Source organism: Silurus meridionalis, chromosome 25 (assembly GCF_014805685.1).
Source record: "Silurus meridionalis isolate SWU-2019-XX chromosome 25, ASM1480568v1, whole genome shotgun sequence".
In the NCBI taxonomy this organism is placed as follows: domain Eukaryota; kingdom Metazoa; phylum Chordata; class Actinopteri; order Siluriformes; family Siluridae; genus Silurus; species Silurus meridionalis.
In genome coordinates, this window is record NC_060908.1 from 8,080,012 (window position 1) to 8,098,610 (window position 18,599).

The 18,599-nt window shown below is 37.4% G+C and overlaps 2 protein-coding genes across 3 annotated transcripts; one reads left to right on the forward strand and one right to left on the reverse strand.

Annotated features, from left to right (window-relative positions):
- The first annotated feature begins 264 nt into the window (after positions 1–264).
- LOC124379160 (histone H2AX) lies at positions 265–1,338 on the forward strand. The gene has a single exon (XM_046839302.1). It carries the CDS (start codon positions 617–619, stop codon positions 1,175–1,177), a length of 561 nt encoding a protein of 186 aa, XP_046695258.1. The 5' UTR covers positions 265–616; the 3' UTR covers positions 1,178–1,338.
- Positions 1,339–1,525: 187 nt separating this feature from the next.
- On the reverse strand, positions 1,526–15,030 carry hmbsa (hydroxymethylbilane synthase a). Of its 2 annotated transcripts, none has more exons than XM_046839300.1 (14): positions 14,814–15,030; positions 12,429–12,482; positions 11,811–11,883; positions 11,245–11,294; positions 11,096–11,151; positions 8,750–8,827; positions 8,579–8,656; positions 8,379–8,454; positions 8,105–8,218; positions 6,295–6,333; positions 5,806–5,925; positions 5,020–5,073; positions 4,735–4,821; positions 1,526–2,863 (listed from the first exon to the last, which is right to left on the reverse strand). In XM_046839300.1, the coding sequence occupies exons 1-14, from the start codon at positions 14,838–14,840 to the stop codon at positions 2,693–2,695; spliced, it is 1,077 nt and encodes a 358-aa protein (XP_046695256.1). In that variant the 5' UTR covers positions 14,841–15,030; the 3' UTR covers positions 1,526–2,692. The 2 variants fall into 2 exon arrangements, with proteins under 2 accessions (XP_046695256.1, XP_046695257.1); XM_046839301.1 differs by lacking the exon at positions 14,814–15,030 and adding an exon at positions 12,555–12,691.
- Between the last annotated feature and the right edge of the window lie 3,569 nt (positions 15,031–18,599).

The window sequence follows — 18,599 nt, forward strand, 5'->3', positions numbered from 1 at the left end:
TAAAGGCAAAAAAAAAAAAAAAAAAAAAAAAAAGGGGGGGTTTGGGGTGATACCACAATGAAAGACTGTGTAATTTTAATGCTGAAGATGTGAGTGATAAGTTTCAAAACTAGATAAGGACAATGGATTGTTAAGGATTTTGCAAGAAACCAATAAAGATACATTTGTTGGCTGCAATTTGGGTTTATTTTTATTTTTTCATGCATTTGCATAATAAAACATTTCAATCCCTCACTAATTACGTATTTAACACATTTAATGCTTATGCGTCTCTTAATATATAAAGCTGATTTCTTTAATTATTTCTTTATCTTTTTTTTCCTGTTCTTTCTTTTGATTTCACTTTCCGCCAAAAAGTCCCTCACTTAAAATTCAGAGGGAGCGCGTGTAATTTGTTTGAATTTTCCGCCAAAACATGATTGACAGGATTAAGAACCAATAGCAACACAGACAGACACAACCGCCTAATCAGCTTGCAGGATGAATCAGCAGGGTTGTGATTGGTGTTGCCGTTTCCCCTGTTTATGCACGGCAGCTTTGAACCAATTAGCGTTCACATCCTGTGCCGCATTCACCACGACAGCAAATGGAATCCTTCGTCCATGCGGTGTGACCAATGAAAAAGAGGGGGCGGGTAGAAGCGCCCGCGTTCTGCCTGTCCTTAAATACTGCAGCATTGAACCCCGAAGCCTCATACCGATTGTTTTTTTCTTTGGCTGTAAGAAGTAGAAGAAGACGTCTTACGAATATGTCTGGAAGAGGCAAAACAGGAGGAAAAGCCCGCGCTAAGGCCAAGACTCGCAGCTCCCGTGCTGGTCTGCAGTTCCCTGTGGGCCGTGTGCATCGTCTGCTGCGGAAAGGCAACTACGCGGAGCGGGTCGGTGCTGGTGCTCCAGTCTACTTGGCCGCCGTGCTCGAGTATCTGACCGCTGAGATCCTGGAGTTGGCGGGGAACGCAGCCCGCGACAACAAAAAGACCCGCATCATTCCCAGGCACCTTCAGCTCGCCGTCCGCAACGACGAAGAGTTAAACAAACTGCTCGGCGGAGTGACCATTGCTCAGGGCGGCGTGTTACCCAACATCCAGGCCGTGTTGCTGCCCAAGAAGACCGGCCAGGCCGCACCGAGTTCTGGCAAGGCGGGAAAGAAAAGCTCTTCTCAGTCCCAAGAATATTGAACAATGACTTTGACTGATTAACATCCAAAAAAACCCAAAGGCCCTTTTAAGGGCCGCCCAAGTTGCATAAAGAGAGCAATTTCCATTGTCTATATTGTTTGTGTGCGTCTGTTAATGTTTTTCTACTATTCGGAATAAACGTGAACACGTTAACGCCTGTATTTAACGCTTGGTAATTTTCTTTTTTGGGGGGTTGGTAAATTGAGTCACTTAAAATTTTTTTAATAAAAGCCTGCACATTATAAATATCAACACTGTTGTAGTACTCATTCATTCCGAGCTAGCATCTGAACATGCTTAGTATCATGATGTCAGATTTTAGCAGGAAAATAAATTGAGGGAAACATCTCGAATTTAAGTCGTTTTATTCATTTTTTTCTTCATTAGATTCAAGGCACATATCTGGTCATAGGGGTGTGTGTGTGTATAAAACCTTTTTTACTGGCCTCAGACCCAACCCATGAGTGATTCAGTATTGAATAGCGAGTCTTTACCTTTTTTACTGAGAGCAATCCAGCCATGTTTACTTTACTTCCTGAACACACATCACAGCTCTGGATTGAAGCATTTCTGCATTGGTTTTAATAACCAAGACACATTTAATGTCTAAAAATGTTCTGTCTAAAGTTTTTTTATATTAGCAGTGCATGTTGATATAATTTCCATGCTGAAATGAACACAACCACGTGGTGGGGGTGGTGGTTGAGTCTGCAAAAACACAGGCTGAGCTGATGTTGAGAGTAGAGCAGCTTTGCTGAGGTAGAAATGGAAAAAATACTAATGCCACAGGTGACTTTTAATAAAATAACAAGGCAAAGATAAAAATCTCAAATATGGATTGATTTCATTTTGTGAAATTTATCAGCATGGCCTGTGTTTTGGAGTGTGTTAAATTCGATCAATATATTTTTCTTATTAAATGAACTCAAACACAACCAACCTTCTGTGACATGCTGTAATAGATTCATATATAATGCACAGCTGTACCTTTATAACCTATAACTGGCATCAATCTTAAACCTCAGTATACATTTTAGAATCTGTATCTGTATGTATACATGGTACACATGCTGTGTTATGGTGTGACAAAAACAAAACAAAAAAAATGAACACGAGGTTTTGGCTAGCATAGAAAAAATGTGTTCACGGGTTAAAGGATTGTTCCTTCAAGCCTATTGATGTCTACTGGACCTATAATCTGTGCCAGGTCTCTTTTGAGCACCAGCTATACTCCAGATAAAAAGGTTAGATGTAAAAACCCTGTAGAACCTTTTTTCCCTGAGCCCGAGTTATTTACTTTGTCATAATAATGAAGAATTCAGTATGTAACATGGTTTTGATCTAAAATATATATATCTAAACATCAATGTATTCAGAATTGAGCCATACAATCATTTAAAGAGCACTGTTTACACCTATGACCTTTAGTTTGAATATGTGTGTGTGCATTTTTTATGTTGGCAGTGTTAACTGTGTCCCGTAGATCAGGATTGGCTGGCGGCCCGAGTGAAGCCGTTATCGGACATCGTTGAGCTGTCTGGCCGTAGTAAGGATGTCCTTGGCTCCTTTACTGAGCAGCAGGTTGGCAAGATCAACACCCAGGTTCTCGGCAGCGTCCAGAGCAGTCAGCGAAATGCTGTTGGCCGTGACTCCGACATGAGCGTGCTCTTCTGCGCTGTCGTGCACCTGAAAACAAACGAGCAAACAAAAACGATACGGCTTCAAAAATATGTAAAGCTTTAACCTGTTTGCAGAACAAGATAAAAAAAAAAACTTTAAAATGTAATGTTTCCATGAACAAATTGTTCAATCATCCAGCTAATTAATCATCCATCAGTGCATCAAGGTCTTTATTCCACCCCATGGACACTGAACAGAAGGCATAGAACCACCCTGAATGTCATCTCAATCCATCTCAAAGCACCATACACACATACACTATATAGACAAAAGTATTGGGACACCTGAATTTCCACCTACATGTGGTTCTTTCACAAACTGCTACCACAAACCTGGAGACACACAATTGTATAGGATGTCTTTGGATGCAGTAGCATACAATTTTCCTTTCACTTTAACCCAAACGTCATTTTCCTGCATGACAATAGGTGACAAAAACAAGGGCACTATGCAGATATGGGTTACATGGGTTGGAGTGGAACATCTTGGGAAGTGGTAGCTCAGTGGTTAAGGCGCTCGGTTACTGATCGAAAGGTCAGGGATTCAAGCCCCATGCAGATATGGGTTACACAGGGATCGCTAAGCTGCCACTATTGGGCCCTTGAGCAAGGCCCTTAACCCTCTGTGCTCCAGGGGTGCCGTATCATGGCAGACCCTGCGCTCTGACACCAGCTTCTGAGCAAGCTGGGGTATGCGAAGAACGAATTTCACTGTGCTGTAATGTATATGTGACAAATAAAGGCTATTCTATTCTGAGGGGCCAGCTATAGACCTCTGACCTCAACCATAATGAACACATCTGGAATGAATTGGAAGAGGCCTTCTCACCTTACATCAGTACCTGTATCACTAACTCCATTACGGCTGAATGAGAGCAAATCTCCACAAGCACCCCCAAAATCTAGTTAAACATCTTACCAAAAGAGTTGAGGTTATCATAACGACAAATGGGAACTAAATATGAAATGGGATGTTCAAAAAGCACATACAAATCTTATGGTCAAGTGTCAAAAAACTTTTGTCCATATAGATTAAGTTCACACACACTGCTTCATACCTAGGGGCAATATATCACAGCCAATCCATCTGGAGTTATAAACCAATACACCTGGAAGAAACCACTGCATCCATGGGGAGAACAATCTTCTAGATGTATTTTTTTTTTTTATAACACTTCTTACATCATTTGTTTAGCTTTAATACATTTATATAAAGATGAACTGAAAAGAAATTGTTGGCCTAGTATCATTTTACTCATTTTTTTTATCATTTAGATTCCGGGAGAGTGTATTATGAGTTTTGTTATTTTGGCATTGTAAAAAAATATGGCTATGGCAGATTTTAACTCGATTAATATGTAAAGTAATTTACTTAATCTTTTAAACAACTTTGACCATTTCAGTTAAATACTGTACATAAAAAAATTATGACATTGTCAAAAAAAATACAATTATTTTTTTCCCCCATAAGTACAAACTGCCAACCATAAAATATCCTGATCCATCCAATTATAAAAAAAATTTTTTTAATTGTAGTCATATAGATATTTATAAACCTATTTTTGGACTTCACATCAGTAGGACATTAATCCAAAACAACAAAATTACTCCACTGTACTATTATTCAACCACACATCTTTTGATGCATATAAACCCGCCCACCTCTTGATTTTCTAGTAACTTCACATTTGTTATATTATATAAGTTTCTATGCAGATTGAGTGTCTCTGCATTGAATAATCCTTTTGATTGTTCAGCCATATATATTTTTAAGTGTTTATATTATTAATGCATACATTTATATTAAGTGCTTTGTATTTATTATTTTATTGCTGTTGACAAAGAAAACCGAATGTGCTTGAGTGCATGTGCACTTACCGTGTTATCGTGTTCAATGATGGTTTGCATGGTGTCCTTCAAGCAGTCAGCACCATCCAGACTGTAAACTGCACCTGTCAAATAGAGCTACAAAGAGAAAACATGTCGCTTTACCCCAGGCGTGTGCACATGCACGAGCTGAAAAACACAACGAGGTCAACACACTGAAACACGACATGCTGGTTCTGTTATTGTCTGGCACCAGAAAAGTTATTCAAGCTCCAACACCATCTCTGTCTGTTTGTCTTTATTATCAGTTTCTTAGTGTGTGTGTGTATTATTTACCACGGAGTTCTTTACTTCGGTGTATACAGCGACAGGTACACTGCAGCCTCCCTCCTAAATGCAGGGCAGAGTGATAGCGAGTCACAATCAAACCAAATGAAAAGGCAATTAAAGCTTTTAAGCTTTATTCCTAATACACGTAGGTAGCATATAGATGAGTACCACTGAAACACTCCTGCCCTGTGTACTGAGAAAAGAATGGAAAAATCCAAGTTCTCATATTGGAAGTCTAAGACCATTCATTTCCAATCAACAAACTTATAATACAATAAATTAAAAACTACATGGACAGACATGAGGTTTGTGGACACATTAGCTGTTTGAGCTTTTTGAATATTTCTTTCAACATTTAGTCCCCATTTGCTGTTATAATAACTTTCATATAGTAACTGGGAAGATGTTTCACTAGATTTTGGAGTGTGCTTGTGGAGATTTTGTGCTCATTCAGCTAAAAGAGTGTTAGTAAAGGCAGGTACTGATGTAGAGTGAGGAGTTCTTTTGTATAATGAACTCATACATAGCGACAAACAAATGGGCCCTTGTCTATGAATATTAGTATGAATATAGTATTTGAGTTCTCAGGATTTTTTTTCTGCACAGGGACAACTTTCCACTCTTACAACAGGAGACACAGATCAGTTAAATAAAGCTCTAAAAAAAAAAAAAAGATACATTCCTTTAACCTGTATTAAATAGTCGCCTCTGTATTCAATAGCACTGTATGTGTTTCCAATACATTACACCATATTCACTTGTGCGTTGTACGTGTAAGTTAGAAAAACCAACCAGCTGCTTGAGGAACGCCCTCTCACAGATGCAGCGCAGAACAGTGTCAGGGTGGTGGAGGATGGACACCATCTTGAGGATGTCTTTGTCTCTTGCTCTCACTTCCACAGCCAACGCTCCCTAGAAAGACAGCGGAATATATGAAAACAACCAACAGATGCCAACAAAATGCTAATGGATTTTTGAATTTTCCAAAATTTTCTATTATCAGTGTATATTTTGTGCTTTTCAATCATTTGAACGCTTCAACTGACATGCAGTAGTGTTTTGAGCTCTTTCAGCGACCGTTGGGGAAGATGGTTACACAGGTGTTTCCTTGCATAACAACGACTTTGCCTTACAAATCATGAATGTTTTTTTTTTTTTTTTTTTTTTACAGAAACAATACTAACATAACCAGATCTTTAAAGTACAAAAAATAAAAATAATAACCTATCTGATAATCTGAAAATGACACTTTTGCAAGGACAGCCATGTTTGGTCACTCACCTGGCCTACAGCATACATGCAGTCTTCAGGACCCAGAACCTAAAAGAAACCAGGATTTTACTTTTCATAAATTTTTTCAAACAAACTATATATTTTTTTATATATAACAACATTGCAAAAGAATTCTTGGTTGAGTAAATAAGAAAAAACTGACAATGGGCCATTGAATTGTACACCTCAGGTGTGAACCAAAGGTTCATCCCACAGTTTGGACATTGTTCAGATGTTTAATTTCAAGGCATCTGTCAGAATTTTGTCCTTAAAACAGAATCTTTTGTGCAAATTTTATTATTTTTTTTACACATCCCATCTCAAGTCTCTAGTGCTAATTCTAAAAGATCATTTAAGAACTAGTAACAGGAGAGTGAGCCATTGATATGAGAGAGAGGGTGCAAAAGAGTATGTGAGGTCACAGTAATGAGACAGAAAAGCCTATGAACATGAATCAATATTTCTTCATTCATTGTATTCTCTGAAATAATAATTCATTGGAAAAAATAAATTTGTCTATTTGTGAGTAAGCAATCTTTCCTTTTTTTTTCACCTTTTATCAAAAAAATCTTTTTGCTATTTCAGTTAACATGGCAAATGTACTGCGAGTACTTACCTGCATGGGACTACTTGAGCTGTGCATTAATAGAAAAATAAATGCACACCTTAAAACCTTATAGCAGCAGCTTTAATAGTAGTGTTGGATTACTCTTCTAAAATGTTGCATTTAAAATGGTTATATGAAATGTGGTCACAGGAACTTGCACTGTGGACACTTCACAAAATTGAATTTTTAAAAAGATGCAGCTCTAAATGAGTCAACTGTAATATCTAGAAATTCACTATCTGGCGAATTCAGCAGCAGGTTCATATTGAATCTAACGGCAACAAGGTATGAAATTCAATCAGTTAATCTTGGTTTAGTGATCCATATTGTGTCGATTCTCACCTCCTCCATAACAGCCTGGTTTCGCTCACTCACTATATGGCCTAAGGCCAGACTAAAGCACATCATCTAATCACATTTCCAGAACCTGTGCATCTCCAGCATCAGGAAATGAACAAAACCACTGCTGTCCCAATTCACCCAAGACATTTCAAAAGCCTCACTTCTCGGAAATTGTTCAATTTAATAAGAACCAATACCACGAGACCCAGGAATAGCTTCAGTTTCAACAGGATCTCTCATCCATCCTGCTCAACTCTGGATTTTTTAGCATTCTTTTATTTAATTTACATAAATGCACACAATGATGTCGAATGTGCGCAAGAGCATATCAATACTCAATTATATATACAAGAGGAAACCCTGTAGTTGCAGATTTTGCCGCTAGGTAGTATGTTATTGTGGTCTGGTGGGTCAGACTCCCAGTGGCGTCATACCTTCCCACTGAAATGTGCAGCTATTTATGAGAAAGCATCAGAAAAAATACATACAGTAACCATGCACCTGCACAAACACAATGTGAATCATGTTCCCTTTCATATCATGTTTAGGGAACAAAAGAAAAAGTTGCAAAGTGCAAGATCTGGCAAGTGTATGTCAAGTGAAAAGGTGCTTTGTCATTGATCCAGGTTTGTGTATACTGCTATTCTAGATGTATTTACCTGATGCTTTTCCTTAGACATGATAATTATCATCTTGATGTGTGAATTGACCCTGCATGTTTTTTTTCTTTCTTGTTTCGGAGATGAGGACATGGTGGTATTTAAATATATCATGCAAATATACTCTGTGGTTTTTTGCAAAGACTGTATGTATTGTGAATTATTATTTAGTGCTAACATTAGTAATGGTGATTTTTGGTATGTTATTCACCTGACTGATCCGGCTCTCCCAACCCATGCGCTTGAGACCAGCTGCAGCCAGAATAATAGCAGCATAGTCATCCTTCTCATCCAGCTTCTTCAGACGAGTGTTCAGATTGCCTCTCTAATTCAGCTGAGTAAAGGATCAATGTGAGAAATTTGTATGAACACATAATGCATTCTAAAATACACAAAGTACTTAAACATACATACACACACACACACACACACACACACACACACACACACACACACACACACATACAGAGGCAGGCAAAGGATACAATGTTTTCAAATTCCAACTGGGGGAACCTTTTCTTCAGCTGTGCAGCTCGGCGGAGTGAACTTGTGCCAATCACACTGAAAGAGGATACCAAGGTCAGACTGGGTAAGGGATTGATCTATCCACTGCAGCAGACTTGACATTAGCCTATGAGTATAATAAAAATATTGGGGGCAGACTATGAGGAAATGATGTAATTACCTGTTTTCTGGCAGCGCGTCCAGAGTGAGTCCAGCATTCTTTGGATGCAGTACTACAGCGTCGTGAGGATTTTCACGTCTAAACAACAAAAAATTTGTGAATGCAAACAAACAGAATGCGTTTAAAGAAAGATGGATTCATGTGTCAAGTGTGAAGGATTAGAAAACGCACTGGAGAACAGCGCCGATCGTGAAACCAGGAGGCAGTGAGGTAGGAAGGTCTTTTAGAGAGTGCACAACGAGGTCCACCCTGGTGTTGGAGTTGGGGAAGAAAAAAAAAATTAAACATGAAGAGGTAGTGTACATTAAACCTTTTTTTTTTTCTTCAGTAAAATCAATCCTGTGTGCACAATTAAACATTCCCTTTTGCTAAATTGCAAACTCAGTTTGTCTATGTAATACAGAAAAAATGGTGGAGAAAGTGTTTAATATGACGTGCTTTACCTTTTGGCTTTAGTGTTTCTGAAAACTCAACCAAAAAGTTTTCATAAAAAAATGTATTCTGAAGAATTTTGCAGATTACTGTATACTAGTCTACATTAAAACATGGCAATAACTTTACTACAAAATCACCAGGTGCATTCTATTACTAGTTATCGTAGTAGCACACTACTTCACTCTAGCTGGTTGTCACTGAACCAAGATGCTCCATATGTGCATTAAAATTTACTTTTCCCGACTTTGTTGCATCGATGGGCACGCCCACATCTAAATATGTACAGTGACCGAGTGGCCTTAGAACCCGTCACTGAAATGATTTTCTCATTGTTCTCTTACAGTGTAATTCAGACACACCATTCAATTCCCATGTTATAGATGGTCTGCTTTCATTAAATAATTTATTTTCGAGGTATTCTTTTATAACAAATCTTTGCACATTTCTGTAAATCTTTTGCTCATCTTTTTGTCTTTTATGTAAATACTCACTATTTAGTTTGGTTAAACTGTCATGCAAGCCAAATTCATTTTTTATATCCTTCAGAAATTTCAGCTCTTCAATATAGGAAAGGTTATAGAATATTTCTTATTATGACAATTTTGCATAATAAACACCACTCAGCCTATTTCTACAAAAATGAATCTCCAATTCTTTCATTATAATTTCCTCATATATAAATGTCAAGCTGAAAACAGTCTTATGAGTTTACATCTTTCTATAATACATACATAAAATAAGGACAGTTATCTTTTTTTGCTTCAAACCCATTTCAAGCTTGAAATGAATAAATCTATCTAGATAATAAGCTTATTTTTGTTTAAAAAGAATTGTTAGTTGCATATGCCAATACCCTAGCTATTGTAAGATTATTTAGAGTAAAGAAAATGTTTTTTATAACATTGTAGATCAATAAGAGCATACAATAGTATGTCATTTAGTATTGAAATAGAATATAAGCTGCTTTAAAAATTGGCTCAGGTTGATCAGTGGCTTTTTAGTTGTTGTTGTTTTTTTTTTGTTTTTTTTTGAGGAGTCTCAACAAATACATGACAGCTGAGATACACTATATAGACAAAAGTTTGTGGACACATAACCATAAGATTCGTATGTGCTTTTTGGACATCCCATTTAACATTTTGTCCCTGTATCTATATGGAAATACTTCCACTCTTCTGGGAAGATGTTCCACTGGATTTTGGAGTGTGTTTGTAGAGCTTTGTGCTCATTCAGCCACAAGGGTATTAGTAAAGTCAGGTTCTGATGTAGGGTGAGGAGGCCTGGGGTACAGTCAGTGTTCCAATTCATCCCAGAGGTGTTCATTATGGTTGACATCAGAGCTCTATAGCAGACCACTCAAGATCTTCTACTCTAATCCATGTCAACCATATCTTCATGGAGTTAGCTTTGTGCACAGGGACACTGTCATGTTGGAACAGGTTTAAATCTCCTAGTTTAGGTGAAGGGTAAATGAAATGCCAGCGCATCCGGAAGCATCCTATACAATTATGCACCTCCAAATTTGTGGTAAAAGTTTGGGGAAAAACACATGTGGTTGAAAAAGTCTGGTGTCCCAATACTTATGTCCATATAGTGTATTTCATACAACTATGTTTGTTCATACCAGAGAGTAATTAAAAACTCATCTTATGGTATTGCATTATTTTCTTAAAAGCTGAAGTGACTGAGGACATTCCTCACACTACACAGGACACTACACACATCACTGCAACGCCCCTGAAATAAAAAAAATATATACTATTTTCAAACGTTGTATTAATATATCACCTCTAATGCATTGTGGACCGCCAGCAGCAGCCATTTAAACAGCATGATTTGCTCTTAGTGGATTAGGAAATGCTCTTAGAATGAAAAAGTAGTCTTAAAAGTCGCCATATTTCACTCTGTAGTGCACTGAAGCCCTCTTAATCCATCTATCTTCTAAATGTACTGCTCTAAGCAGTGCGTCCACTAGTTCGCCATTAGATGGCGCTGCACACTTGAGGATTATATCCGAGCTGAACATTTTAAGCAGACAGTCGAATCATTTATAGCCAAATCAAACAACAGAACAGTGCTCACTCATTTCTCTCAAGGGCATTCTCCAGCTCTTTGGTGAACAGACTCTTCTCTCCAATCTGTAACAATAAGAAGGGTATATTTAAACACAAATAACATCAGAAGACATTCTGCTCAACATCACTCTTGTTAGAACGGCGTGTTAACTTTACCTTTGATAAGGCAGTGTCAAGGATTTTGTCTCCGACTGTCGACATGGCAACTGTAAAACACAAAACACGCACAGGAAGAATAATTAAAAAAAAAAAAAAACACTACTGTGGCACATTCTGACATCAGCACTGAACTCAAGTGTAACAGAAAAAAGGAAAGCAGTGGTGTGGATTACACAGTCTCACAACAACACAATCGCTCAACTGTGTGTAGAGCATTCTGGGAGGACAAGAGATGACAAAAGAGACAGAGAAGAAAATGAGAAGACCCAGAAAGAGGCCAAAAGAAAAGAAGGGACAAGTGGGACATGATATAATGAAACGGAATGATGTAATTCAAGGAACAGAAAGCAAGCAAACAAGGAAGAAAGCAAGCAAGAAAGAAAGAACGCAAGAAAGGAACATTAAGGAAGACCAGAAACCAAGAAAAAAGTGAGAAAAAAGATTGCCAAGAAAGCAAAAAAAAAAAAAGAAAAAAAGAAAAGAAAGGAAGCAACACATGTAGAAAACAAAAAAGATGGTTTATCCAAAAAATCAAGAAAGACAGTGAAAAAAAAGCTCTATACCTATCTCTAGCTGCAAGCCTGGGTAGAGCTGTTTCAGCGTCTCAGCCACACTGTCTGTCTGGATCCGAGCCAGCTGAAAAAAAAAAGCACACAAGTGACACAGCGCATCACGCATACAATAAACATTAGCACATCACGCATACAAGTATTTTCATGATGAAGATTTTATTGATATTTAAACACTAAAATGAAATGCTGTTTAGGCTAAAGGGGATGGGGTCATTATCTGTAATCTTTCTGGAGACACATGGAGACTTGGACTTATCTGATCCCAGCACACTGGCATGTTTGACACACCCACTCTCACTCATCCGTCCAAAACGAACTCATTCACTACTCTTTAATGGCAAGTAAATTATTTAAGGCTGTGTGAAGCCCTGCAAGAGCACAAATGGGCAGAAATCCTTAAATGTTTCTTTCCCATTTAATATGGATCCAACTCAAGCATTTGAGAAGGACGAATGAAAATAGGGCACTGGGGTATTAACTCTGCAATTCCTCAAACAGATTACGCCTAGTTATCAGCATAGTTGAACTAGAATGAACTTAATAGTATTACAAAGAGGAGGTCATGAAGTCAAAAAATATAAAGCCCCAAGTAAGGCATCATGTTCTGACCTGGCTTTTCCTGGTTCCAATGCGAATAATCCGAGTGGTTTTTCCATTTTCTTCCTGAAAAACAGCAGTCAATATAAAAATCTCATACAGACACTAGAAAATGCAAAGTTTTAAGATTCAACTCACGCTTTTACACCTTAATGACTCATCCATCTTATCGTTTAAGTCTACAGCTAGTTCAAATATTCAGACAACTCAAGATGACGTGCACTTGTCTCCAGACGCAGCTAATGAATGAACTCTGGGGTGGTGGTTTGGGAAGGAAAGCTGTCCCTTCCTATAAGGCCTTCATCTGCCCTCCCACTGCCCTACGTCTTCTGTGCAATGCTGATAAACTAAACAACTAACTAACTCATTGTTAGCTGGTGTGTCAGTGTGTGTGGTGTCAGATATTCACACACTTACACATATCTCCTTCTTCCACAACACTGCTTTTGTTCATTGCTCTTAAGTCATCTTAACTGACATCTTAGCAGATGGCTGAAAACCAAATTGCACTCTACCGCCTATACAAGTGGACAACAAAAGCAGAAAATAATGGCTATCGGTAATATGGTCATATTTGAAATCAATTACACTCAACGTCATAAAGTAATCTGGATAAATGATTTGTCTGAAAAGTGGATGTCACTCCTGGAAACTGACCTGAGCAAAAAACAAACAAAAAAACCTTTGGAACATTTATCAGTCTATATACTAAATATAGTAACAATACAATACAGTACAATATAGTAAATAGAATAAATTTTCTTCGTCATAGACACACTGTCTGCACTAAAACACTACGTAAATTTGTTCATTAATTTGGATTTTTGATATTTGATATAAAAGATATAGAAGTAAAAAAAAAGATTCACAGCATTTGGTAGATATTGCATATGTACAAATAAACAGTTGAGGGGTAAGGGCCTTGCTCAAGGGCCCTGCAGTGGAAGATTAGTGGTGGTAGGATTTTTACCTCACACTGATCTGAACATGGAAAGTTTTTATCCTGATCATTTACTGTCCAGTACGCTGCTCTTCTTACACTGAAAACTATCATACAGTTTGCATGGGGCAGTGTGATGTCTGTCCCAATTGTCATTTATTAAATTGATGTTATAGCTCAGTTTAGGTGTTTTACAACCCCCCACCACCCCACCCCCAAACACACACGCACACACACACACACACGGAGCTCCTACTAAACCCCAGTTAGTAGGAACTGTAAATAATAACCTTATGAAGATCAAAACAGGTCTGACTGTCCCTATGGAGCAACCGCCACTGGAGAATGGATCATTAACTTAATATTACGCCAGTGTCATGTCTCATATTTACTGTCTTCAAAGGCTTGACATTTACAGATTGCTATTTAATACATGGTTAAAGATTGAACAATTCAACCACATTAAGTTCTCCCTTCACCAGAGGTATCACAACTATTTTCTCATTTATGACAACTGAGGTCATTAGTCAGAGATACAGCAGCAAAAGTTATATCACTGTTATTACTTTTTCATAAAACATATCATCGTTCATTTGTAAGAAACATGGTCCAACAGATTTCTCGGGGCATCTAAATCCAATTCATGCAGAAATAATGATATACAGCCATGTCCAAGAACCAGAGGCACCCAAAAATCTAACTTGATTGAAAGCTGTGGGCTGTAAATAAATAGTGCACTGCATCTATTAAAATTAAAAAGTTGCAATGGTTGATTGCTTTCATGAAATTTAAAAATACATGCATAAATAAAAAACATGACTCTAATCCCCTTAAGTAATGCAGTTTCATATTCAAAGTTATATTTCAGTGAAACTTATAGTGCAATGAGAACCAGTTCAATTTATTGTATAACAGAATTAACTGCCTAATGCAGCTATTCAGTGACCTCTTACATGAGACATGAAGCTGATTCTTATTTTTAAACATTTTTATGTAAATGCCATGTTCCCCTTTTCCCCCTTCTTCGCATTACATGGCACGATGAGCCAAATCAAAAGTCAGCACGGACCAACTTTGGGCATCTCTGCTCTGAACCCTGGACTCCCAGTACAGTCCATTCATTCAGTCCATCCACATGCCAAGGTTAAAAGACAGCATGTGTAAGCTATCAGGACTAAATTCACAGTTAAACTGATTCGAACACATTATTATACACATTACATGTTCAGAAAATACAATAATTATTCAAATGTCTTATAATAATTACAAATAATTAAAGTTGTTTTATGTGACCGCATTTTAGATTCTTTAGTCCCGCCCTCACACTCTAATAAATGACGGCCTCCTGCGAAAACTAACCAATAGCGCGCCGCCCAAGTTCAGATCGACATTTGGAACAGCCAATGAAAACTGTCTGTAGTTACCTGGCGCTCAATGATACAAGCGACAAAACTTACTTCAGTAGTATTCACGTCTTGAGACATCTTCCTAGCCAAACAGAAAGTCCAAAGACAATAAAAGTTGCTTTTTCATGCAAAAATGTTCCAGTCATAAAAGTGAGAAAAGTGTGTTTTTCTGCATAGTTAGCGGACTTTTTTCACCAGCTACCGAGAGTATATCCTCGTGACCTCCCTGTAACTCACTTCCGACTCAATACGGTTTAGAGGTGGGGGCGTTCATGAGCGTCATGTCAGCGGTGCTTTGTCTGCGCAAGAGTCTGCGCATTTACTGGGTCATACTGTTAATTTCGATCATAAATAAAATGTTATAAATCACATTTAGTTTTTAGAAGTATAAAACAAAATTATAATATTAAATAATTCATGTTATTTATGTAGTAGTATGTATGTACGTATGTATATCTATAGCTGAACAGCAAATATATATGAAATAATAAATAAGAACTTAGACAATAAGAAGTGAAATAACAAATTTTTTAGTCTGTAAAACAAAAAGCACATTTGTTGGTACTGTAGGTAGATTCCATGTGATTTATTATTTAATCTCAGTACCACCAGCATTGTGGTTGATCACACACCTCTCACCAGTGGCGGACAGTAAAGAAGTAAATGTAATTCGTTACTGTACTCAAGTACTGTATTGCCGTTTAGGGGGACTTTTACTTTTACTTTACTACATTTCTAAGTTAAATATCTTAATTTCACGAAATCAATCGGTCATTTTTATTTATAAGTGGGGGGGGGTTGTAGAACACCTAAACTGAGCTATAACATCCGTTTAATAAATGACAATTGGGACAGATATCACACTGCCCCATGCTCACTGTATGATAGTTTTCAGTGTAAGAAGAGCAGTGTACTGGACAGCAAATGATCAGGATAAAAACTGAACTGGTCAAGCGAGCCACCAATCAGGGTAGAGCGCGCGCTCCGTTTAAAACTTGTTTTGATTGCCGCTTGGCGGTGGCGGATTTAGGCGACATGGGATTCTTGCTGGGGGGCGGCACGTAAATAAAATAAAATAAAATAAACAAATATTATTTTTACCGCTCATATGCACGGTCAGTAAACCTGGTCGGGACTCGGAGAGTGCAAACACCGTCCAAAGAAAATCCCTTACTCATACACTCAGAAAAGGGGAGGCGGGGGATAAGTGACGTGGGAGAACTGATAAGACCTGGAGTCACGTCACGTCACGTCAGTAAGGAGAGCTGAATCCATATTTAAATGATGGATGAGAAAAAAAGTCTAAACCCTCAGGAGACCAATTAAAAAAAATGTAAGAATTAGGACGGAAACGTGCAAAAGATAAAGGTGAGTATGCAGCTCGTCTCGTTATGAGGACAGAATAGGTTAATGCATTTAATAAAAAAGGCTTCTTCTTCGTCTTCCTTTAGGTGCTCCCATTAGGGGTCGCCACAGTAGATCATCCCTCTCCATACTACCCTGTCCTCTACATCTGCCTCTTTCAAATCAACCACCTGCGTGACTTCCTTTACCACATCCATAAATCATTTAATGAAACAGGCTAATAACTATATATAACATAGATTACGCTATGTTGCCTGCTAGGCTTGTAGCTGGTATAACATTAATATGCTGCTATCTATTATTTTAGTAATCGAGTATTCTAACAATTATTTCATTGAGTAATCGGATAAGCACGTTTTCTTTATTAAAGAGCAAAACTAAATGAGAGAGAAAATAAGACAGGTCTCTTAAAACGGACAAGTTTTTTTTGTTTTTCTTTATAAAAAAAAAAAAAAAAGGATTTTTATTGCTGAAATTGCATACAAGAGTATCGGTGAAAACCAAAACCATTTGGTGGATTTAATAGCCATATTGCATCAAAATACAAATAAAATGCGTTTAAAAAGTCTCTCCACAGCGGTTTTCTTTCTGTTTTAGTTTGACATGTTTGATCACAAACTTTGGCGTTTTCTTTCGCCCGAATCTTCGCCCCTCGCAGTTTTCTCTTCCTGCCTCCATTTTTTATTCTACGGCATCTTCTGTGTTACCTGTCCAGAGTTTACTTTTACCTCTTCTTCTTCTTTTTGTTTTGTAACGGCGACGGGCACTAGCTTAATGGGTGCATTACCGCCACCTTCTGCTCCGGCGGCGAGTTTTATATTCTGTTGATCAGACCTGACTCTTTAATAAAGTCTTAGAAGGCTTTACTATTTATTTCATACTATCATACTATTTATTTCTTGCCCATTATATTATTTCCTTATAATTGACTTATTGGTTTACCTATTTTATTATTTCTTCAATAATTTTTCTTCTTTCTTGTTCGTACTTCCTACATTCAAGAAATACCTAAGGTATGGTTTCTTCAACCTGACGCTGTTCACACAACACATTTGAGTGTTTCCCTATTATTTTAAGTGTGCTGTTTAAATTTGGGGGGTGCCCCAACATTATTCTGTTATAGTCTCTTTTTTTCATGATTTACCTAAACACTTTTTATTTTTTGAGTCCAGAGATTAGCGGGCAGTGTATCAGTAATAATGGTGCGTGGGAAACACAGTGCTCTGTGTTTAGTTAAATGGATTAAACAAAGCAAATTTATTTGGCTCGATGAATTTGTGTAATCTAATTACTCAAGGAAGTATGTAGTTTATCATAATGTGTGAAGCAACAAAACATTTACAACCTAATTAGTCTAGTTGGATTGTAGTTAAACAGCACTTAGTTAGTTGGGTACCTTTAATTCAGGCGCACTCATTAAGGTCTTGTGTGATTGTACTGAATAGGTTCTTTAGTGAGGGGAATCTCCAGTGCTAGCTTAAAAGGCTAATTTAAAAGACATAAGTATATAGATCTTGTATGTATCTTATGACTACAATTAACCAAGGAGTTTCTTTGTTCTTAGTTCTGGGATTTTAATAAATTGTGCATGTGCATATAATTGTGCAATAATTGAATTTAAGGTGATATTTATACATAAAAGGAAGCTCTCAGAAATGTAGCCAAATTTGTGGGCTGCTCTGAGAATATATTTTTTCTCATGCAGTGATAGTACATAAAAGCAGAGAGGAAATTTGTGGTATCTGCTTATCAAGAACATACAGTTCAGTGTCAGTTCAACATCAAGTAAAACCATAAATGATGGAAGAAACTTGTAGCCATAATGAATCATAGTACTTGGATATTAAAGTATATTCAAAGGCAAATACTTTTGTAATAGTGTATCTCTACATTTACTCAAGTACATGCTTTGTGTACGTAGTCCACCTCTGCCTCTCACACACACTCCATTCTTCACTCTTCTGCAGTCTGGGAAAAGGTATCAAAGCATTTGGACCCTCACATCCAGACTGTAACAGTTTCTGCAAGCCTTTCGACTACTCATATAAAAGGGACTGGACTGACTGGCTGACACACACACACACACACACATAAATTAATTACTAAAAGAACTCAGTAAGTGTTTGAACAAAATTGCTGTTTTGAACAAACTGCTGCCAAAAACAATTTAATTTAAATGTAGAGTATTTATTGTTATAGTGACTATTCATTTGCACTACACAAATCCTCTGTACTGGTCTGTACGTTTTTTTTGCACATGCACTTTACCTAGTGTTATAGTTAGGTTTGTGTTGTTTTGTGATCATTTGTGTTGCGTTATGTAGCATATTGGTCCTGGAAAAACGTTGTTTCGTTTCACTATGTACTGTACTGTATATGGTTGGAATGACAAATCCTACAACCTGTAATATATATATATATATAAGGTAAGTCTTATACAATAATTTGAAAAAAGATGCAGTTGCTCTGGTC

What these genes read in the sequence shown, in the direction of transcription:
- LOC124379160 (XM_046839302.1), top strand. Translation starts at nt 617, where the DNA reads ATGAAAAAGAGGGGGCGGGTAGAAGCGCCCGCGTTCTGCCTGTCCTTA.
- hmbsa (XM_046839300.1), bottom strand. Translation starts at nt 14,840, where the DNA reads ATGTCTCAAGACGTGAATACTACTGAA. An exon ending in AAGACGTGAATACTACTGAA is followed by an intron (nt 12,483 to 14,813) that starts GTAAGTTTTGTC and finishes GCTGTTTTTCAG; the next exon opens with GAAGAAAATGGAAAAACCAC. An exon ending in ACGATCGGCGCTGTTCTCCA is followed by an intron (nt 8,657 to 8,749) that starts GTGCGTTTTCTA and finishes TTTGTTGTTTAG; the next exon opens with ACGTGAAAATCCTCACGACG.